The sequence below is a fragment of the Callospermophilus lateralis genome, chromosome 1 (genome assembly GCF_048772815.1).
Source record: "Callospermophilus lateralis isolate mCalLat2 chromosome 1, mCalLat2.hap1, whole genome shotgun sequence".
Lineage (NCBI taxonomy): Eukaryota > Metazoa > Chordata > Mammalia > Rodentia > Sciuridae > Callospermophilus > Callospermophilus lateralis.
Genome location: NC_135305.1, coordinates 5,623,717 through 5,648,483, shown reverse-complemented (window position 1 = coordinate 5,648,483; position 24,767 = coordinate 5,623,717). Strand labels below are relative to the sequence as shown.

General features: G+C 37.5%; 1 protein-coding gene across 15 annotated transcripts in view; it reads right to left on the bottom strand.

Moving 5' to 3' along the window:
• Window positions 1-24,767, bottom strand: part of Kmt2c (lysine methyltransferase 2C) — a 266,290-nt gene that overhangs the window by 71,600 nt on the left and 169,923 nt on the right. For 14 of the 15 annotated variants that reach the window (XM_076831496.2, XM_076831532.2, XM_076831540.2 and 11 more), the window contains 8 exons: window positions 22,979-23,095; window positions 9,457-9,558; window positions 9,090-9,194; window positions 3,345-3,526; window positions 2,931-3,095; window positions 1,892-2,001; window positions 1,331-1,396; window positions 185-397 (listed from right to left, as the gene is read on the bottom strand). In XM_076831496.2, coding sequence (XP_076687611.2) covers window positions 185-397; window positions 1,331-1,396; window positions 1,892-2,001; window positions 2,931-3,095; window positions 3,345-3,526; window positions 9,090-9,194; window positions 9,457-9,558; window positions 22,979-23,095 — 1,060 coding nt within the window. Of the gene's footprint in view, window positions 1-184; window positions 398-1,330; window positions 1,397-1,891; window positions 2,002-2,930; window positions 3,096-3,344; window positions 3,527-9,089; window positions 9,195-9,456; window positions 9,559-15,536; window positions 15,571-22,978; window positions 23,096-24,767 lie in introns of those variants that run through there. The other variant, XM_076831614.2, reaches the window with a different exon arrangement.

The window sequence follows — 24,767 nt, the reverse complement described above, 5'->3', positions numbered from 1 at the left end:
CAACTGGCACAGATGCAGTGTTCCTAGAAATTTCTGTAAGTAAGTGTGTTCTAGATGGATACAAGAAAGCAAGAGGCATTTAGAAAAGGCAGTGTGATTTACCCTCATAAATCACATGTGTTTCCCAAGTAATTTTATGCACTAATTCTGTGCATGCATTCCAAGAAAAGTAACTCAGTATTACCTCGACTATCATCCATTTCACCATCCCTTGAATGCTCTGACTGGATGTCTGGAGGGGTCTGAAGAACAGCCACACTATTCTGATTTATAATCTTCAATTTCAATTTTGGTTTTGACCGTTTTCTTCTTGGAACTGTAACTGTGAGGCTCTGTAACTGAGTCATCCCTGATTCAGTCAAACACACACCATCCTGGGTGTAGGTCTTAGGTGGATCTGAAATCACAGAATCCCAAGAATACAAATTTAAACTTTCAATTTTAGATTTGACTGATAAATTATTCCAAAATATGCATGAAAGGAATGCAACAATAGTTTCATACAGCAAGTTAACTATGAAATGCATAAATAATTAAAACTGGGAACAACTGGCCAAATCTTCCTGGCTGACAGGCAGAAGGGCTGCCTCTAAGTTTGTTTTCAATCTGGCATCTCTGTGTGAACGTGTCACATAGGACTTAGAAGAAATGCCCTGAGGCTGCAAGCAGTAGGCCAGCTGCTGGACTATCAGCCTCTTCTTAGAAAAGACCAAAGAAAGGAGGCAATGCATATCAGGCATCAAGAACACTCTAGAAGCCCATTGGGAAACCAAACCATTGATATGCTCACTTTCAGGGAAAGGGAGTCAATGTGTACAAATCCTGCAGGTTCCACTTTTAAATGTACAAAACCACTGTTCATTAGAATAATTCCTATACCACCCAAATATCTTTGCACCACAGTATATAAAACACAAGAATAACTGTTTGATAATAATATATGAATCACTATTCTAGGCTACTGTGAAAAACAAGAACAATACAACACTGAATTAACTCAAATGGAGTCTGTTTGTTAACTAGGCCTTCTTTTCTGCTCAATGATAACTAAGCACCGTAATATATTGATAAAGCCAAAGCAAGCAAGGCATTAATAGCTACTCTAAGTATTGTTATTTTCATTGCCAATTTGGTGAAATTTAATGGAATACTACCCCAGTAAAACTAGATAAGATGAACATTTTATATGTCAATTACAGAAATTAATACCATCAGGAAATTTACAATGAACACTAGTATGATTAAGGCAGGTTTGAGAAAGTATGCGGAAAGCCAGTTAATTCATGTATGAGCTTTTTCTAAAGAACAAATAAAGCATTTCAAATTTTACCTAGCTCTTTTACTTTTGTGACAATTTGTGCTACCAGTGAAGATTCGCAGCAGTCTGAGGAAGGCACTGAAATGAAAAAGAATTCAGGTAATTTTTTTTTTCCAGAAAAAAGTGTATTTAAAGACATGTGATTAAAAATTCAGCTTCCATACTCATTTTACTGAAATAAATGCTTGGATACTACAGAGTGCTAACAGCACTTTAAAATAATAGGAACTGAACGCAGCAAGGAGGAATGGTGAAGGAGACAGTGTGTGTCTGGGAAAGGGGCAGAGAAAGGAACAGTACACTGGACTGCTCCATGCTGCTGGCTGTGCCAAGAGAGCATGCTCCCGGTAGGCAGAGCTGTATCCTACAGGTAGGAGTATGTATGCTTCGTTTTCTCCCTTTCTGCACACTGTTTCAGTAAATCAGTTGGGATAATGAGAATTAATTTAATACACAAAATAACATTTTCCACAAAATACTTGTCCAAATAATAGGTTCACAATTCATCATGGACAGCAATGTGTAAGTGGGCTGCAGGACAGCATGGACTCTTACTTTAAATTGTTCTCTTACCATTTGACGCAGGCATATAGGGTCTGCACATGCTACAATCAAAACCAATGTCTGCTACATTTTCCACTTCCTCCTCAGTATTTAAGTTTTGACAAACTGCATGCATCCATCTAAAAAAACCATATTAATACATTTAAAAGGAATTGAACATTAAGAGCCATTTCCTTTTAAAAACTACAAGGAGTTGATTGATAGCCTTCAAATTTAAAAGCCCTAAGCCTCACATGCTCCTACTATCTATCCCATGTAACTACTGACCCATAAGAAATTTCATGGTGCAGAAAAGAGATCGTGTACTAGGGAGGAAACAGGTGTGCATTATCTAACAAGGGTATGATAACATTTTCTGATCATATTCTAAATTTTTTTTGTTTTTTCTTTCATATACTGAATTATTAAAGACAGCAATGAAGCTAGTCAGGGTGAGTACAAAGGGATTTAAAAGAATTCAATGGTATGATACATGTATACTCTATAGAATACATCTGACTCTATACATAAAGTCATGTGCAACCATAATTGGGAAATAAAGCAAGGAATTGTCTGGACCTGGACACAGTTTGTAGGCAGAGTTCTAACGCAATAATACTGTTACTGATATTATGTGTACAATGCTTAACTGCAAACAGGGCACAATACTATACCAATGAAAATATTCTTGGAAGCTAAACACACATACTACTTATGAAGAGAAAGAATATTTATCTAATATCTAGCTATTTATTACCTAGAGCATTAAGTAAAAATAGTTTTAAAAAACAGAACTGTGAGACCATTTATAGAATTTAGTAAGAGAATCAGAAACCCTCCATAAGAAAAATGCACATAGTTCTGTATTTAATTCTACAGGATTCATAAATCTTCAAAAAGGTTCCCGTTAAAAATCTTCAGAATCAAGAATTTAAACCAGAAAATCACTTCTGTAAGTTCCCAGCTGATTAAAAATTTGGAAAGCAGAAAGTTTTGTCCCTTAAATAAGTGATCAAAGGAAAAGTTATTTTCTCTGTTCCTTTGATAACACTGAAGAACAGCACGGTACCTATCACATTGTCTGCACTGCAGAATAAGGTCTTCTTCTCTGTAGTTTCGATAGCAGACTGGGCAGGAAGACAAGCTGGCACAGGGGGCACACTGTGTGTAATTGTTCTGCCATTCACATCTCAGACCCGCAGATGTAGCTCCACAGTGTCTGCACCAGACACACCTGAAATCCAAATCCCCCCCAAAGTTCCCATTTTATTTACATATTTAGTCACTTCACTCAGGAAGCTACACATGGACAAAATAAGGGGAAATAATTTAAAACACATGTGAAAATTTTCTGATAATATCTAGGATAGCAAATGTGTGCTACATAGTAATAAACATACATGGCTAATTTTTCAAACTGAAATAATGCAAGAAAGTTCTGCACCTGAAAGATTTTGACAAGGGAACACAAATGCTAGAATACCATTTGCACTTCCAGCCTCCTTTAGGAACTGTTTGCAAAGGTGGGTCCAGGCAGTAGGTATGGTAACTTATGTCACAGTCATCACACAGCAGGAGTCTTCCTGGGTCAGTCGCCTTCCCACAGGCCTCACACACAGTACATTCCAGACACCTCCAGCCTTTGCTGAGAACCACTTTAGTGATCTGTAAAAAAGACACCACCATACCATGATTTCTATATTAACTCAGATCTCATTTTGCATAATCAACACTATTATAAGTTAACTGGAGCCTACATACCTAGAAGCAGAAGAAAGGCAAACAGCCAGCTAATGTTGGGGGCCCAATACTGGGCAGGGCACACTCAAATACTTTGAGAAGCCCACCGGTCTAGCAGGATAATTGAAAGCAGCACACAGTCTGATGACTTTCTAAGTCCATACAACTACCTAGTGCTGTAGATTTAATTTCACTATTTCAATAGACATGGTGACTTGATTTTAAAGAAATCATGTAAGTTGCCCCTTTACTATTGACTCAGGATTTGAAACTGTAGTCACTAACTCTCCATCTGTGTTATTTTCATTCATCCCAGGCCTCTTCAGCTTATATACATGGCATGGGGACTTGTCTATTAAAATCAATAAAAATGCTAAGAGAAAAATCAAAATAAATAAGTCAAGGTAAAACACGAGTTCTCAGTGACACTGTATGGTCTTCAAGGAGTTTTAGGCCATGAAGCTAGGATTTTTGAAGTTCACCTTCATCCCTATCTTTATTCTCCTATCTCCAAGGTCTGAGTTAGCAGAAATTTTGAAAATCTCTAAATTCCTGGTAAACTCCTTGAAGAAGCCACATCATGCATTATTATCAATTTGGTACCAACTCTGAAGGCTCTCAAAAGACTCAAGTCCTGCATCACAATATAATAGCAAGCAAAAAATGTAAAAATTTCAGATTGTGTAGAATAAGAATATCTGAAAGGTCCCAGAAAGGAAAAAAAGAGAGTTAAATTCAAAGGAACAACTACCAGGATGGCATCAAGCTTTCCAACACCACAGATACTAAAGTAGAATAGGAGTTTCCAAATTCTGAAACAGGATAATGTTTCAGAACACAATTCTTCACCTACCTAAACAAGCAACTTAGTAAGAAAGTAGAATGCCACTTAGACACAGGAGAACTCAAACTGTCAGCTCCACCATACTTTTAAGGAAGTTCCTTGGAGATACATGGAATGAATGGAGGACACATACCAAGAAAAGGAAGACGCAGGATTTAAAAAGCAAGAAACCCACAGAACACGAGCCTAGGTTAAGGATGACAACACAGCCACACCCAGGAGCTTCTGGCACAGAGAAGAGCAGAGCAATAGGTTCTGGAAGAGGGAACACTATTCCAGGAAAAAAGGAAATGACCAAATAATCTGATGTGATGGTGCGTCTATAGCAGGTAAAAACAATGACAAAATAAGAATAGTCACTAATAGTATTCTTCTTCTTGCTATCAAAAATTCCAGGAAAAACAAAGTCACAGCATATTACTTAGTTCTGCAGAAAACATTTATTGAGTCCATAACCAGCTTTATTAATATATGTAGTAACAGCTATATTGGGAGAATGCTAGGGGGAGCCAGGGAGTGTAGGCTGAGTTAAATCAGAACTCATTTATTCAGATCAGGAAGTCAACAATCTCTAACACTGATAAGGTGGTAGCACTGGCTTATTATTAAGAATTACATAATTATTTACAGGAACAGAGTCCCCAAAGGAATAGAAGTGGTTGCCTCAAGTGTGGGGTGAGAGTGAGACAGGGGCTGAATGTTCAGCATGAGGCTTTTATTTGTTTTTTGGTGCTGGGGATTGAACCCAGGCGTACATTATCACTAAGCTACCTCCCCAGTCTCCTTTTTTATTGTTTCCATATTTCTATTGGTGCATTACAGTTGTACATAACGATGGGGTCTAATGTCACACAGTCGTACATGCACACAATAAAACAATATGATTTGACCAACATCATTCCCCAGTATTTCCCCTTTCTTCTCTCCTCTCCTCTAGGTCTCTTTCCTGTGCTCTGCTGATCTCCTTTCAATTTTCAAGAAATATTCCCCATTTTTCCTTTTTCCACTAGCTTCTACATATGCGAGAAAACATACAACCTTTGTCCTCCTTTTTATTTTTTGAGACTGGGTCTTGCTGAATTGCTAAAGCTGGCCTTGAACTTGTGATCCTCTTGCCTCAGCCTACCAAATCTGTGGGATTACAGGTGTGCGCCACAGAGCCATCAAGGCTCTTGATTTTTTATTTTTAAACATGTATGTGTATTACTTTGATTATTCTGTTATTTTTTTAAATTAGCCTTAGATTACCAGGTTATAATTTATCATTTACCCAAATTGAAGAAAGAGACTAGAAAAGCAGGGTAGCAGTCACCCAGTGTTTTCTGTAAATGGGCAGACAGTAAACACTCAAGGTTTTCTGGGCCATGTGTCTTTTGCAACTACAGAGTCTGCCATGGCTGAGCAAAAGCCACTGTAGACATATGTCTAAAAGCACACTATGTTATAAAGGAAGTTTATGTGCCAAAGTGGGCAGTGGGCCAGATGTAGCCTGCGAGCCATGGTACACCAACCCCTGCTTAGAACAGATAAAGTGGGAGGCAGATCTAAAATTGTACAATTTTTGAAACGAGTCTTCATTTCACAGAAACCTACTTCATGGTCCTTTATAGCCAAATTCTCTAATTACTCAGTTTATGTTCTCTCTCTCTTTGGGGACAAATGGGGTGGGGATGAAACCCAGGATCCACTGAATCTAGGGAAGTGCTCCACCTGAGCCACTCCCGGTCCCGTATTCACTCTTCCTGGTGTAGCACTCTGGTTTCCAGCCATGTCCACCGAAACTGCTGTGGCGGATCAAGACCTTCTGGCTTCCCAATACAATTGATATAGTAGTATGACTGTGCTACCACTTTGTGTATGTGTGTGTGTGTGTGTGTGTCTGTGTGCCACCCTACTTGACACATGAGCATGGCTGTGCGGAACTGCCTCTGACCCTAGATGACAGATGTCTGCCATTGATTCATCTTTGTTCTATTGAACTGGTATAATCTTCATTTTTTAAAACTCTTCATGTTCTACTTATGGCACCATGTCTGAAGTTGTGACAGGTATGTTTCAGAATCTGCAATGAGTATCTGCTTCAGCTATGATGAACTGGGACCTGTCCTCTCTCCCATAATAAGAAACCAGGTAAATGACCAAAATGCATGAAACCACAGTTTTCAGATACTAGACACCATGGAGTACAAGACTGTGGTGTCTGAGAAGAAGGAAACGTGTAAGGTCAGTCCTATGTTAATGTGTCTATAAATTCTTCCACAACACTACCCAGGAAGGGACAGCCCTGGTACAAAAGTCTCACTGAGTTCAGAAGACATGGTAAGTTCAGAAAGGCTGAGGCAGTTAGAATTCGCAGGACAGAATACTAAAAAGGAAGAAGCAATAGAATGAGAGCTCCGGAAATCTACACAGAACTCTCCTGAAGGCCCTGAATGACCACTGAGCTGCACGTGTACAAGGCAGAGCAAGGACCACAGGCAGTGGAAGAACAACCACTGGGAGGCTCACACAGGACTGGAGACACATGATACCCAATCAGTCAAGAGTGTGAAGGCCCTGGGGAGGAGTGGTGGGATTCAGGCAACACCCAGAAAAGGCCATGTTTTAAGTAAGACTAAACCACTTCTAAAATGGCAGTTACCAAGGGCTGCCTAGAGGGCAAAACAGTTTTCACAACACTATAAGATGTAATTTGTCACTTGAACATTAATGCACGCACAATTCTACAGCGGTATTTTCTGAGGCTACATGATGAATCACAACATCATTAATGTCATGCAAGTTATATTTTTATAGTTTTAATATATTTATAGTTTTATAAATGTATTTTTAAAACAAGTAACAAATGTTATAAAATATTCCCAGTTTCAATTCCTAAGATGGCACGTATTCAACAGTCAGAATCCTCATAATCAAACTTATTCAAGTAACTCTGAAGACTGTTAAGGGTTCTAAACCAAAAAGTTTTTGAGACTATCCACCTCACAATGGAGGCCCTCTAGACCAACCCAAGAAAGATTATAAGTGTATACCCAAATAACTGCCTTCCACAACAAAAACTAAGCTGAAATAATTCACATCTCTACTGTAGTTCCAGATATTCATAGATTTCACAATCACAGAGGTTTTAGTATTCTGTACTACTCAGAATGGTGTCAAGGGTACAAAAGGAGCCACACATACTTAAGAAAACAGACTTAAATCCTACCTCTGCCAGTAACCAGTGTTTGCAATGTACTGGCTGTCAGGTCTTAACTTATATAAGCTTTACTTCACCAATAAAAACAGAATTAATTGTTGAAAGGGTTAAAAGAAATTCACAGAAGCTCTAAATATGAGTCTTATATCTGAACTTTTTCTAAAACTGCTACCAATCTTAAACAAGAAAAGCTGTAAAGCATCAAGCCCATGGAACTTGAATTTCTATTTTGAAAGGTCTTATTCAATGACCTTAGATCAGAAATGTAAGTATTATAAAGTCAATTTAGAAAATTAGAATATAAAAGATGCAATGAAGAAATGAAACCCTGTTTTCTTCTAGGCACATATAATTCTATTTTTAAAACTACCTTTATATAATGTGTATTGTGTTTCTTTTTTGTTCAATATTCTGTAATTTTTTAAAAAGACTATATGAAATAAATGTACTAGTACTTGTACTTTGAATAGATTAATTGCACTTTTTCATTTTGACCCCTAAATTCACAAAAACCTATATTATCCAAGAAAATAAACACTGGTGTATATATCAGCAAAGAATTCCAGGAAATCCATGCTGACTTGTTCCCAATACTGACAACGTGAGCAAACAATGATGTAACGCAGTCATGAGTGCAGGGCAACAGAGAAGCACTAAAGACCACCTGTAAGTTTGGGATGATTCAGCTGAGGTTCCTGCTCACACCAGGCAGATGTGGCTATGGAGCACACAGTGGATGCCTGTTCTACAGCTATACCTCCCTGCTTAATTTTAGTGACCATTTGTTACTTTATTCCAATGTATAACTTTTATTCACACTGAGTTATCAAAAACAGAATCTCAGTTCAACACTTGAGGTACTGAGACTTCCATATCTAAATGTATTTTTTAAAATAAGTATATGATTACTACATAAAAGGTTCCACAGTAAGTCTCTAACCTAAAAAACTGAAACTGAGTACTGCAGGCTCTTTATTACTATGGAAATACATTAAATATGTCTGCTGTCTGTTTCTTTCAGCTTAAGTAGAAAATATATATGGGTGAGGGCTGAGGAAATTGAATGTGGGAAAGACCAGAATGGACAAATGAATTCTGACTACATACTTTAGTTGTTCTCAACTTTTGTGATCTATAGACAAAATAAATCAACTAAGCCTAATGCCTTAGCAATAAATAGTATAATTTTTCAAATGAAATGCTTATATTTTTGTTTTGTTTTTTAAGATAATGGCATGAAATTCACACAATTTAAAACCACAAGTTAATAGAGCAGTCAAGTTCATGAAGTAACAACACTTAAAAGTAATATTTAATGAATTTAAATATTATCACATACATAACAAATACTTGATTAATTTTAAGGACTGGGAAACATAACTACTCAAATCAATTATTAAGATTCAACATGCTTTTGCTAGCTCATTTCAAATCAGCACACTTACCTTAATACTGACACAGTATGGATGATAGCACTGACCACACTGAGAACAAGCAAGTAGTCGTCCTTCTGCTCCTTGACCAAAACTGCCACAAACCACACACATATCCTGGAATCAAGAACACATGTATCTACTTGAGAGCAGTGATTAAGAATACACAAATTTTGGGGTGGGGATATAGCTCAGTTGGTAGAATGCTTGCCTCACATGCACAAGGCCCTGGGTTCAATCCCCAGGACCACACACACACAAAAAAAAGAATACACAAATTTTATTTTTATTTTAAAAACACTTTAATAGCTTATCTTGTGTATGGGATAAAGTAGAAATGGACAAGGAAGAGTTCAAAAGTAAAAGATGAAGTTCAAACCTGATGCAAAGTGAACTTGTCACTACTAGAAAACAACACAACTGTATTGTGCATAGAGTTTTCTTCTTCATCCTTATTTGATGAAATATCTGCAGTAGACACCTACAACGAACAAAATACAACAAATATGAAAGTTATATTTCTCATGGTATTATACTTAACTGGAAAGCTTTAAAAAATTCACATCCAAGAAACAATTTTTGTGAAGATCTGTGCTAAGAATTCCAAATTATAGTACTAATGCCAAGATATTATCACAAAAGTATAGACAAGTTACATTTTTATTCCTCTAATATTCTCTTTAGCGTTGTTAAGTCCTTTAGATGAGGAAGAAGTCATAAACCCATCTTTTATAATAACTTAATTACCCAGAAATTCTAATCAAGAACTATGTCTATATACACTATAACACTGTATTATATGTGTATACACATGTATTCCACACTAAGATGTGCTGTAAGCATAAAATATCTGAAAGTTTTCCAAGACTTAGTAACAAATTATAAGAAATGTACAAAGGGCTCATTATTCAACGTACATGTCGAAATGGTAATATAGTAAAAATCAGTTAAATGATTTGCACGAAAATTAATTCTCGTCATCATAACTATTTAAATGTGGCTAATGGGAAGTTTTTAATTATGAGAGGCTCCCATTGTATTTCTATTAGATAGAACTTTAAAATATTATTTTGAATAACTTTCAAAATTTCAGTATTAGCCTAAGGTTTATCAACCATGAATGCTTGTTTCTAGACTTGATTATATTTCATCAAATTGACCAGGGACCTAGTGGCTTGTTAATAACTTTCAGAGGGCTTAACATGAAGAAGCTCTGAATTACATACTGTAATAGAGAACAAGGAGGCCAAGATTAAAATCATAAAGCATGATCTTCTTCCCTTAAATAGGTTACAATCTAGCCTAGAAAGAGCAGAAACACAAGTTACACTAAAGGTCAAAGCATAAATAGAATTATTTTCTTGAGGAATAACTGTAAGAAGATTAAATAAAAGGAATACATTACTGTAACATTTAAAATATAAATAATCTTAAAAGGAATTTTAATGGGCGGAATAATGTTTTATGACAGAATCAAAAGTAAGGGCAATTTAAAGTCATAAACACTCTTATGGCTATGAGGGAAAACTGTAAGGAACCTCAGGATTCACCACTGAAGAATGAGTAAAAGTATGGCAAATCCAAACTGTAACAAATAATCAACATTATAAAACAGGCAGGTAGAAAACTTAGCACGCTTTACATGCTGAGTAGCACAAAGAAATTATCAAAATGTTATTAAATTTCTAAAAGAAGGGTACAGTTGTGGCTCATGGGTAAGTTGCCCAGGCTGGCCTCAAACTTGCGATCCTACTGCCTAAGCCTGTACCACTCTGCCTGGCATCAAGATCTCTTTGAATTATAATTGCACATACAAGAAAGAATACAGTATTGTTTAGCTTGATAAACTATTGTTTTCATTTTATAATTTACTTGATGACCTTTAGACTGCTAGAAAAATAAAACCTACTTCAAAGGTGAAGAAGCTCATCTTTGAGAAAACATATGCTACTGTTGTCTATACAGGTCATGATCTGATTTGTCTGAAAATGATAGAAATTCAATTTTCCTAAACCAAGCCTAAGAGAAGAAAAAGTCATTATATAAACCTTACTAAAGTTGAGACTTTCCAAAAGAAGAAAAAACTAAACTGAGTGAGAAAAAACAAACCAATGATAATAAGACTAGAAATCCATGAAACAGCAACTTAAAGTAGAAATCAATGAAACCAAAAGCTAGCTAGAATATCAATAAAACTGATAATTCTCTAGCAAGATTGATTAGGGCAAAAAAGAAGATACAAATTATCAGTATGAGGAACAAGGAAGTTAACATCACTACAGTTTCTACAAACAACAAAGCACAAGAAAGAAATATTATGATCAATTCTATGTCTATAAATTTATCAACAGAATGCACAAAGAAAAAAATTGTGGAGGAGGGTGGGTGCTGAGGAGGTAACTCAGGGGCACTCAACCACTGAGCCACATCCCCAGCCCTATTTTGTATTTTATATAGAGAAAGGGTTCTCACTGAGTTTGCTAAGAACCTTCCTTTTGCTGAGGCTGGCTTTGAACTCAAAATCCTCCTAGAGCTGCTGGGATTATAGGCATGAGCCACTGTGCCCCGCTTTGGACAAATATTTTCAAAGACACAAATGTACACAAAAACTAGATAACCCAAATTATGCCTATCAAACAAATTCAATTTTTACTTAAAAACCATGGAACAAAAAAAAAGAAGACTTCAATAATAAATTCTATAAATATAAATAAGATAAATTTCCAATAACGTATCTTTTCTAGAAAACTGGAGATAATATATTCTCTCATGCATTCCATGAAGTCATCATTATGCTCATACCAAAATCAAAGAGTACTTCAGCATGTAAATATTCCAATCAACATAATTTTCTATATTAAAGTGCTGTACACTTGAAATTTCCTAGAGAGGGGATCATAGGCATTTTTTACCACCATCATCACCAACAAAAAACAACTATGTGAGGTGATGTGTCCTGCTAATTAACTTAACTGTAATAATCATTTCATAATGTATATCAAAACATGTTTTATACCTTAAATATGTAAGCTTTATCAATTAAACAGCAATAAAACTGGAAAAAAATAAAAAGAAAAAACATAGATCATCTCTAGAGGGACAGAAAATCATCTCTAGAGGGACAGAATGGCAACACCCATTCCTATTTAATTTAATTCATCAAATTACCAACAGAAAGGTGTTTCATCAAACTGACTTACGATGTCTATTAAAAAGGAAAAATGAGGGGCTGGGGTTGTGGCTCAGCGGTAAAGCATTCGCATAGCACGAGCGAGGCTCTGGGTTCGATCCTCAGCACCACATAAAAATAAATAAAGGTATTGGGTCCAACTACAACTGAAAAATAAATATTAAAAAAAGGAAAATGAGCTAACAGAATACTTAATGAGGAAAGACTAAATACTTTCTCTCAAACAAGACAAAGATAATGATATTATTCCTATTCAATACTGTACAGGAGGTTGAAGGAAATATGATATACAATGAAAATTAGAAAGCTTCTAAATTGTAAAGAAAAATATAACAGTTTATCTGCAGCAAACATGGTTCTATGTGTGGAAATTCTAATGAGTTCACAAAAAAGCAACTATAGAGAATTCAAATAAGGTTGTAGGATGTAAGATGGATACACAAAAATGTGCAGTATTCCTACATATTAGCAGTCAACAACCAAAATCTGAAATGAAAACTGCATGATCATTTACAAGAGTATAAAAATGGAAGACTTAAGGACAGATCTGAGAAAACATTAGAGATGTGTATAAAAACTATAGATCATGATTAAGAGAAATTAAAGACCTAAAGAAATGGAGAGAAACATATATTCTTGGGTTAAAGACCCAATGTGGTCAAAATGTCAATTTTCCCCAAACTGATCTATAGTTTGAAGGGAATTCAATCAAGATCCTAAAAGTCTTTGTATAAACTGGAAAGCCAATTCTAAAATTCGTATAGAAATGGAAAAGGCCTAGTATAAAACAAAACAAAAAAAAAACTTGGAAAACATAGTAAATCAGAGGACAGTTTCTGATTACAAGAGTCATTCATAAGTAATCAAGATAGTACAATACTGGCCCATAGACAGAAAAATCTATCAAATCATACAGCATAAAGATTCCAATAAAAATTCCAAACTAGGGTCACACATTCACGGTAAACTGATTTTCAAGAATAATACAGAGGTAAATCAGAGATATTATGTTAAAACAATTGAATATTCAATATACAAAAGAATGAACTTTGATCTGTAATCATAGTGTATATAAAAAAATAAGTCAAATTGGATCAGTTTTAAAAATGCACCCAAAGCTATAAAATTTCAAGAAGAAAACATTTCTGTGGTCTTCTATTATACAATTATAAAACACAGACCTATAGCAAAATAAAATAAAATAAACTTCATCAAAATTATAACATCCATTTTTGGAAAAGCATGGTTAATAAAAAGACATTGCAGAATACTGAGAAAATATTGAAATACTGAAAAACTAATCATGCATATGATGAAGGACTTGCATCCAGAATACATAAAGAACCCTCAAAACTCAGCAAGTTGAAAAAAAAATACTGCCCAAAATTTTAATATGAACTGAAGACTTCAAGAGTTATATTACCATATAATGGATAAATAAACATCTTAAAAACAGACATTATGATTCTCTAGGAAATATGAGTTCCTGTGAATTGGAATGGTGACATATGGGAGGAGTCTGAAGGGACTGGAGACATTGAACCCCAATATTCTGGTAAGTTTATTTTGCCAGAAATTGTTGAGTTCCCACCCTTAGCCATGACTGAGGCATCCCTATGCACACCTTCAGTGGCACTGGCTTCTCCACTTCCTGTGGAGGGAACTAATCTTGCTCTGCCTATGGAAACAATAAAGACCTTTCATGATTCAGTTGCTCAGCATGAAAATGCTGATACTCCTTAGGACCCACCTCACCACTGTCTCCAGGCCTATAATTAGATCCAAGTCTAAGCAGTCCCCTAGAAGTAAGGTACAGAGTGTGGCCCATGAGCAGGTTTACTACACTTCCAAGAAACTTCTTGAGTTTTCAAATTCATACAAGTAGAGGTATGGGGAACATATTGTGAGAATGAATTTTAAGGATGTGGGATAATGGTGGAAGGAACATAAAATTACATTAAGCTGGATTTATTGATATGTTGTATTAACTTAAGAGCTCGAAGTGTTAAAAAGGATTGTTTGGATGGTTGGCTGAAGTATGGATTCAAAGACGATCTACTGTAAATGAGCTGGAAAAGCCTGATATCTCTTGGTCTACTGTTCATGAAGGAATTCAGAGGCTCAATTGGAATCCTTCAGTCAATCTGTCAGGTACAACCTTCTCCCCCATAATGGGAGGGTCCAGAACATGTGCCCTTTACCAAAACTGTAAGAAACAAATCCATGAGGGGAGCACCAACATCGCTGAAGAGCACCATTAGTGCTCTTCTTTGCATACCAGACCTTACTTGGGAGCTGAGGTCAATGAATTGGAGGACTTAAATGAGATGGGAACAATTGGATCTAGGGGAGGAAGAAGCCACGTGGCAGCACTCAAAATCAACAAAGACAGGCTGAACAGCAAGGGGAAGAAAGGACAAAATGTTCTATTCCTGTAGATCTCTGACACTGGCTAATTAATCATGGTATTGCAGAAGCCAAATAGACGGGAAATCCACCAAATTCTTATTTGACTTAAATAAGCAGAAAAATTCCAGGGCAAGGGTACAAAAGTCTGCCCTAGGTCATAACAGCAGAGACTCAAGACCCTTCTAAATCCACTTGCCAGATTTGAGTCAATTTATAGATCCCTTGAAGGAAGGAGAAGCCAGGTCCCCTCAAGGAAGAACTCAGGTACAGTAACAAAACTCTTTACTGTTAATCTTTCGCCCACCCTTCCCCAAAGGGATCTAAGGCCTTTTACTATAACCTTTTACAGGGTAACTGTGCATTGTGGAAAAGACAATGATTAGACCTTTTGGGGATTATTAGACAGTATAATTCTAGAAGACCCAAAATATCATTGTGGCTCTCCAGTAAAACAGGGGCTTATGGAGTTCAGGTGATCAATGGGGTTTTGGCCAAGGTTGGACTCACAGTGGGTCCAGTGGGCCGCCAAACTCATCCTGTGGTTATTCCCCCAGTCCTAGAATGTATGTATAATCAGGATAGATATACTTAGCACTTGGCAAAACTCCCACACTGGTTCTCACCCTGTGGAGTGAGGGATACTATGGGGGGAAAGGATAAATGGAAGCTCCTGGAGGTGCCTATACCTGAGAAAATATCGAATCAAAAGCAATACTGCATCCCTGGAGGGATTGCAGAGATTAGCGCCACCATCAAGGACTTGAAGGATGCAGGGGTGGTGATTCCCACAACACCCCCATTAAACTCTCCTATTTGGCTTGTGCAGAAGAGTCTTAGAGAATGACAGTTGATTATCATACGCTTAATCAGGTGGTGACTCCAATTGCAGCTGCTGTGCCAGATGTGGTTTCTTTGCTTAAGCAGATTCATACGTCTCCTGGTACCTGGTATGAAGCACTTGATCTGGTAATTGCTTTTTTTGTCCACTCCTGTACCTAAGGACTAACAGAAACAATTTGCTTTCAGCTGGCAGCAAGGCCAGCAATGTACCTTCACTGTCCTTCCTCAGGGGTATGTCAACTCTCCAGCACTGTGTAACCGCTTAGTTCACAGAGATCTTGATCACCTTTCTCTTCCACGTGGTATTATACTTGTCCATTATATTAATGACATTATGTTGATTGGACTGAGCAAAAGGTATCAACAACTCTGAACTTACTAATGAAGTATTTGTGTATCAGAGGATGAGAAATAAAGCCCACTAAAATTCAAGGGCCTTCAACTTCAGTAAGTTTCTGGGAGTCCAGTGGTATGGAACCTGTTCAGATATCCCTTGTAAGGTAAAGGATAAGCTGTTGCCTCTGGCCACTCCTACAAATAAGAAAGAAGCACAACACCTGGGGGGCCTACTTGGATTTTGGAGGCAGCACATTCCTCACTTGGGTGTGTTACTTTGGCCCATCCAGCAAGTAACTAGAAAAAATTTCTTCTTTTCAGTGGGGTCCAGAACAGGTGAAGGCTCTGCAACAGGTCCAGGCTACTCGGCAGGATGCTCTGCCACTTGGGACATATGACCTAGCAGACCCAATGGTACTTGAGGTTTCAGTGGTAGATAGGGACGCTGTCTGGAGCCTTTGGCAGGCCCCCACAGATCAGTCACAGAGGAGGCTATTGGGATATCGAAGCAAGGCCCTGCCATCATCTTCAGACAACTACTCTCCCTTTGAGAAATAGCTCTTGGCCTGCTACTGGGCCTTAGTGGAAACTGAATGCTTGACCATGGGCCACAAAGTTATTACCTCAGCTGCCCATCATGAACTGGGCATCATGAAATGGCCAGATGGGTGATTATACACAGATTCATGGGCCATAGCCAGTGATTTGATTGGCTGGTCAGGGAACTGGAAAGAAAATAATTGGAAAATTGGTGACAAGGACAGTTGGGGAAGAGATATGTGGACAGAAGTCTATGAATGGGCCAAGAATGTCTCATGTAAATGCCCACCAAAAGGTGACCTCAGCAGAGGAGGACTTTATCAGGTAGATAGGATGTCCCAGTCTGTGGTCAGAAGACAACTTCTTTCCCCAGCCACCCCTGTCATTGCCCAATGAGCTCAGAACAAAGTGGTCATGGTAACAAGGATGGTGGTTATGCATGGGTTCAGCAGCATGGACTTCCACTCACCAAGACTGATCTGACTACAGCCACTGTTGAGTGCCCAATTTGCCAACAGCAGAGATGAACCCTAAGCCCCTGATAAGGCATCATTCTGAAGCCAGATTTACAGATAGGTAGTTAGTGTAGCTAGGTAAATCGGGTCTAATATTGAGTAAGATCAATACAATGGAGACCATTATCGGGAATGGAGTCCAGGAAAGCAGAGCTGCACTTGGGGGAATTGAAATGTTAATGTCCCCAAGGCCCAGAACCCATCCTAAGGAACTGTTAATAAAGCAGCTCCCAGCAAACAGGGAAGTGCTAATCAAAAGCCACCCCAGTCCCTTCCTGCCCAGATGACTCCTCCAGCCCACCTATCTGCCACTTTTGGGCCTTCCCACCCGCATTCTATCACTGCAAGATAAAGGGAAACAAAAGACAGGAGTGTGGGAAGACTAATAGAAGACTATTATAAAAGAGGGAAGACCTCCCCCTTCCAAGGATTTCCCCTTTGGGTCCCCTTCTTCTTCCGGGAGAAATCTTTCTGCTGTCCTTTATTTTTTTTTTTTTTTTTTTGGGGGGGGGGTATTTTGTCCATGTTAGTTCAATCTTAAGTTGCATATAATTTTTTTTATACACAAGAAAATATTTCATGTACCTAAGACAGGTAGGGAATGTATCCAGTGCAAACAAAAGATTCACACCTGTGCATAGACAGCACCATCAGATGATTGTCATCTCAGTCTCTCTGCTGTCCTTTAATAATGCTTCTACTTTCCACTCTACACTTGCCTCAGCGTGCTCCTCTGGTGTTATACTTCAGCATTCGGGGAAGCAAGGACTCGGCACTAGTAAACAGCGGTAATAATTCTCCAGAGAGATCAGCCATCAACCTGGTGGCAAGTGGAAGGGGTAGCATTTGTCCTGACTGAAATAGACACTTATTCTGGGTATGGACTTGCCTTACCTACACATAATGCTTCAACCAAAACCACCATCCATGGACTTACAGAATGCCTTATCTATGGTCATGATATTCCACACAGCATTCTTTTAGACCAAGGAACTCACTTCATAGCCAAAGAAGTGAGGCAATGGGCACATGCTCATGGAATTCACTGGTCTTAACATGTTCCCTGTTCCCCACCATCCGGAAGCAGCTGGTTTGAAATAACGATAGAACGGACTTTTGAAGATACAGTTATAGTGCCTGCTAGGTGGCAACACCTTGCAGAGTTGGGGCAATGTTCTCCAGAAGGCTTTCCATACTCTAAATCAGTGTCCACTTTATGGTACTGTCTCTCCTATTGCTGAAATTCATGGGTCCAGGAATCAAGGGGTGAGGCAGGAATGGTACCACTCACCATTACCCCTAGTGATCCACCAGAAAAGTTGTTGCTTCCTATCCCTGCAAACTTATGCTCTGCGGGCCTAGAAGTCTTAGTTCCAAAAGAAGAAATGCTTCTGCTGGGAGGTATAACAATGATTTCATTAAAATGGAAGACTTCCCCCTGGTCACTTTGGGCTCCTTATGCCTCTGAGTCAATAGACTAAGGAGGGAGTTACGGTACTGGCAGGGATGATTGATCCATATTACCAAGGAGACATTGGACTATTAGTTCACAATGGAGGTAAGGAAGCATACTACTGGAATGCAGGAGATCTTTAAGCAACCTGCTATCCAGGTCAATGGGAAACTACAACAACCGAATCCAGGCAAGACAACAAATGTCTCAGACCATTCAGGAATGAAGGTGTGGGTCACACCTCCAGGGAAAGAGCCAAGATATGCTGAGGTGCTTGCTGAAGGCAGAGGGAATAAAGAGTGGGTAGCAGAAGAAGGTAGTCCTAAATACAAACTATAGCCATTAAGAATATGTTTGTACATAGTTACACATGCAATAAAATGATATGTTTGTTACTCTGTTATTCATCAAGTAATAGAATACTGATTGACTTAACATTAGGGCTTAAAGTAACTGTTTTTGTTTTCCTTATACTCTGGGGAATAACAGTACTGCATTTTCCATTGTACAAAGATTAGTTATGTTAGTTGGAGTTGTCACCTTGTTACTGTGTTTATTTGGAGATTAAGTATGATGTAAATAGTCAGGTTTGGACATCAAATTGACAAGATATAGACTAGTAACAGTTAATTTGAATTGTCAACTTGATTGGATTAAGAGATGCCAAAGATCAAGAGGCATTGTCAAAGAATGATTGGCATATATGATAGCAAACTCAAGTGCAGCCCCTCCCTAAGTGTGGGCAGCACCATCCAAAAGGATGGTGGCCTCGATGGAATAAAAGTTGGAAGAACAAGGAAGCAGCAGCAGATAGAAGCTCAAATCTTCTTGAATGGGTCTTAATTGTGCCTGCGATCACCTGAAGCTATCAGACTTCCCTCCTTCACTCTTTCAAAGTGATCTCTGCCAGTGAATTCTCCAGGGAGTTCCCAGAAGCCTTTGATCTTGGGCTGGGGTAGCATCTTTGAACCCTCTTGTTCTGAGGCTTCAACCTTTTACAGTGTGCAGCTACTGGTTCCTCCAGTTCTCCACCCTACAGATGGTCATAGTGCACACTCCAGCTTCTGGTTCTGTAAGCCAATCTAATAAATCCATTTTTCATAATCATACTTCCTGTTGATTTTGTTCCCTAGGGAACCCTGATTAATACATTGTCACTTCCTTATGAGAATGGCTAAATTAAGAACAACCAGCTGCCACAGCCCTGCCACCACCAGAGGTTTATTCTCAGGGTGCCATCACTTGCTGTAACTGCTACCTGGAGATCTACTGCCAGAGTGCATGCAGGTTTGGTTGCAGGCGGCCACCTCCATCTTGGGACACCAGCCAGGGCCTGGGGGACCAGGTGCCTTTAGGTTTGCTGCCACTGCCATCTTGGGATGAAGCCAACTTTGGAGACACTCACCAGGACCTAGAAGTCCAGTATTGAGGTGCCTATGGGTTTGGCTACAACTGAAGTCTTCCTGCTGGGAGTGCTAGTGACCACCATCTTACTGCTTCATCCCAGGTCACCCCTTTGTGTGAGTACACCCCTGGTGGTCTCAGCAAATTGGAACATCATTGAGATCTTAAGGCTGCAGTGAGGTAGAGACTTGATGTCTGAAGCCCAGATCTGTCAGATAGTGACTGAATTGTCTTGGATCAGTCTGGGCCAGAAGGTCCTGTGAAAAGTTGGAGAATTTTGCCCAGGGGAAGCACAGATTGGAGAGACTAGAGAGAGCCAGGCTCTCCCAAGTTCCACGGTCCTGAAGTACTCAGGGATGGATGGGGCTGGCTACATCAGGTTGGAGGGTTGGAAGATGGTGTGAGGTCATCTTGCTATCAGCTCACCCACCAGACTAGAACTCCTCTCTTTCACTCTTTTCTATTAATTTTTATTTCTATCTTCTCTCCTCCCTCAATGGAATCACATCCTACACTACTTCAGTTTGTGCTTTGTCCACCATTTGAAATTATGAACCCTTTTAGCAAACTTACTTTTTTATACTGTAGACAATGACTATTGCTATCTCTAAGAGACTCACCTCATAGGCAAAGACATCCACAGACTGAAGGTTAAAGGGATAGGAAAAAATATGTCACTCACATGGACTGCATAAATAAAAGCAGGGATTTCTAAACCTTCATCAGATAAAGTGGACTTCAAGCCAAAAGCCACAGTTAATCAGAAGGGACCAAAAACAACATTTCATACTGCTTAAGGGAATTATACATCAAACACAGTAATCATAAATATATGCGCCAAACAATGGAGCACTTATATACATCAAACAAACCTACCTCAATTTCAAGAATCAAACAGACCACAACACAATAATACTGGATGACTTTAACACACTGCTCTCACCACTGGATAGATTCTCCAAACAAAAACTAAATAAAGAAACTATAGAACTAAATAATACAATCAATGATTTAGACTTAAAAGACAGAATACTTCATCCATTAACGAGTGAACACACTTTCTTCTCAGCAGCACACAGATCCTTCTCTAAAATAGACCATATCTTTTGTAAGAAAGCAATAATTAGCATATACAAAAAATATAGAAAATAACTTACATTCTATCAGATCATAAGGGAATAAAATTAGAAACCCAACTATAAAGTAAAAAATAGAAGATACTCAAACACCTGGAGACTAAATAATACACTACTGAATGATGAATGGGATAGCAGAAGAAATCAAGGATGAAATAAAAAATAAGGGGCTCAGTTGGTAGAGTGCTGGTCTCACATGCATAAGGCCCTGGGTTCAAGCCCAGCAATACACCACAAAAAAAAAAAAAAAAAAAAAAAAAGAAAGAAAAAATACTTTGATGTAAATGAGAATCCCAATACAACATATTAAAATCACTGGGATGCTATACAGGCAATACTGAGAGGAAAGTTCATTATATTGAGCTCATTCATTAAAAGATTAAAAAGTCAATGAATAAATGACCTAATATTAACATCTCTAAGCCCTAGAAAAAAGAGGAACAAATCAACATCAAAAGCAGCAGTTAACAGGAAATAATTAAAATGAGAGCTGAAATTAAATGAAAGAAACAATTCAAAAAACTGACAAAACAAAAAGTTGGCTTCTTTGAAAAAATTAAGTTGATAAACCCCTAGCTACAGTATATAAAGAAAACTCAAGTTACTAAAATACGTGATGTTGGGCAGGGGATGTGGCTCAAGCGGAAGCATGCTCGCCTGGCATGTGCGGGGAGCTGGGTTCGATCCTCAGCACCACATAAAAATGAAATAAAGATGTTGTGTCCACCAAAAACTTAAAAATAAATATTAAAAAAATTTTCTCTCTCTCTCTAAAAAAAAATACGTGATGTAAAAGGAAATATAATGGGCAGTACTATAATATCAAAGATAATTAGAAGCTGTTTTGAAAAGTTATGCTCCAATAAAATAGAAAATCTTGATGACATCAACAAATTTCTAGGGACATATGATCTACCCAAACTGAATCAGGACATACATAATTTAAACAGATTGATTTCAAGCAATGAAATAGAAGATGCCACCAAAAGCCTACCAATCAAGAAAAGCCCAGGACCAGATAGATTCTCAGCCGAATTCTACAAGACCTTCAAAGGAGAACAGGAACTGCTCACAAATGCAACGGCCTGGATGAACCTCAAGATAGTTATGCTCAATAAAATAAATTAGACTAGAAAGAATATGTTCTACATGATTTCACTTATCTATAATTCTAGAAAACAAAAACTTACTCATATGAGGGAAATTAGATAAACCACTGTTCGGGGACAAAGACTGGTATAAAGCGTAAGTGAGGCAGAGGGTCCTACAGAAACTTTGGAGAATAAATGCATTCACTGTTTTGATTGTATTATGGTTTTCCAGGGTATATACACGGCAACACTTGCAAAGTTATATATCATATTTGTAGCCTTATATCAAGTATACATCAATAAGCCTGTTTTTTTTAATTTGCATCTTTTAAAGAAGGACCAGAATCCAAGTTTTCTTTCTTCTTGTGCAACTATAAAATTGAATAATTTCACCTTTCTTGTACCAAAAATCACATTTAGAATTTTTAAAACAGTATTTCAGTGAAATAGTAAATTTACTACATTAAATATTAGCCAATATTTATCAAACACATTTTAATATGCATTTATAGAAAATTTCATGAAGTGCCAATGGGTAAATATTTATCAATCCTAAAATATGCCAAAGAAAACTGTTTAGAATCCATACTGATCTGCAAAAATTATAGTTTCTTCTATAAGCCTTATTATAACATGAGAGCAACACCAATCAAAAACTCAAAATGCCAAACTAATAAACTTTTCAGAGCTCTAAGAATATAATGTGTTGTTTGATTTAAAAAAAATAAAATAAAAGAGCAAAGATATTCCATATTGGTTCTTAGGGGAAGGTTGGCATAGAAAGAGTCAACAAGAATGAGAAAAATAACATAAAAGAAAAGCTAACCTGAGATTCAAAACAACAAGAAAAAAAAGTAGAGATACAGTAAAATTTCAAGAAGTCAGCCTGTTTATGTGACTCTTAGGATAGAAATAACTTGCTACAAATGAGATTATCATTAATTGACATTTAAAGACCATAGCAAAAATAAATAAAATAAGTCTCACCCCAGGTAGAACAACAGCTCCGAGTCCACCTTTTAATTTGGACCTGCCTCTGCCACCTCGTCCTGACAGGCCTGCACCGCGAGGCCTCCGCTTGCCTGGGAATCCAGAGCCCCGGCCCTACATAACAGATGAGGGTAAGTCAACACTCTGGAAGAGCCCAAAGAAATGTTTAGATCCAAATGTGAGATACAACATTAAATTCAATGTTACACAGATACTTGCCTCTCTTTTATTCTGATTAGACGACACATAATAAAAGATAAGTCTATGTTCCCTTTATGTATTCCACAACTTAAAACTTAAGTATAAAATATTGATATAATCTTAGAAATCAAAGGTTGTGCCTTTTCTGTGTGTGCATGTTCTCCCTCAACAGGCCTTGGCATTACTTTTTCATCTCCTGTTCCTACATTCTGCATTGCTAGCAGAGCCACACCTCATCCAGTTTTTTTGATGTACAACATTCATATTCAATGAAAAATAGGTAGAAGAAAGACTCTGGATAACTGGTCTCTCAGGGATAATAATAATATCTAGTGTTTATGGAGTAGTTACTATGTTCTGATCCAAGCACTTTTTACTCTCAATGAACCCACAGAGGAGATGCTTGTTTTATTAACCCCACTTTAGAGATAAATGTAATGAGATCTAAGGAGAAAATCTGGCTCCAGTCCCTATTTTTTAACTAGTATTCTGCACTGCTACTTTGCATGAAAGTTCATTATTGCTAGTGTAAAACTGTATTCTTACTGTCAAAATTAAGTCAATTTCCTAGATTATTCATAGCTATCCTATGAAGTGAACATGTCAGCTTCATTTTACCATAGTATTAAGGGGGAAAATTATTTAAAGATTATGGGAAAACTGAAAAAAGGGTTAAAGTTTTGCTTTAAATAAACTTAAAATGAGAATTACTTATTGGACATTTTACTCAACACATGAAAAAGTTCCTATGGGAAAACATGTTAAATTCCCTAGTATTTTAAAAATGTAAGTACCAGAGTTTGGGGTCCCCCCCACCTTGTTTATTCTCAGACTTATGTATTGTTCCTGGGGGAAAAATGGCATTTATACAAATACATATATTATGTATACTTAAAATTGTTAAAATAATCAGAAAAATTCTTTTTGATGTTTTCCCCTAATGAATTAAATAATACCTCTTCAACTGATGTCACTTGGCAGATGTGCTGAACTCATTTCTCATTTAGTAGAAAAAACTGATGGTTACACACACACACACACACACACACATGAACAAAGGCAAGGAAGGTTGTTTTCCCCTTTGATTTTAATTAATAGAACTGCCTTCCAGGTTTCAAATTGTCTCTCCTTGTCTTTTCTTATTCTGTCTCCCCTAGGTCCTCTGAGACAAAGGTCCATCAGCTTCTTTGAAAAGGGATGGACAGGAAGAGGTTGGATTGGACAATTTTTTGTAAAAGTAGTATAGAAGATTTCTTCTGAAGTTAAAAGGCACTAATTAAAAACCAGGGCAACAGTCATCTCTGAGTTTATTTTCCCTAATGTCAAATAATGCAGATAAGAAAGTATACAAAAACTGGCAGCATCTGCTGTAAAACTGTCAAACTAATCATCTTTTACATGCTCAAAACAAATATTCATACTTAAATACTTTCCATTATCTGGGTAAGTTAAAAAACAGTTCTGATCATGATAGAAAATAAAGTACAATCTACAATCACTGAAATCCTTCATTAGTCTAAATATTAAAGACTTATTCCAAATTTATATAAAATATAGAACATGAAAAAAAATTATATTCTCTACC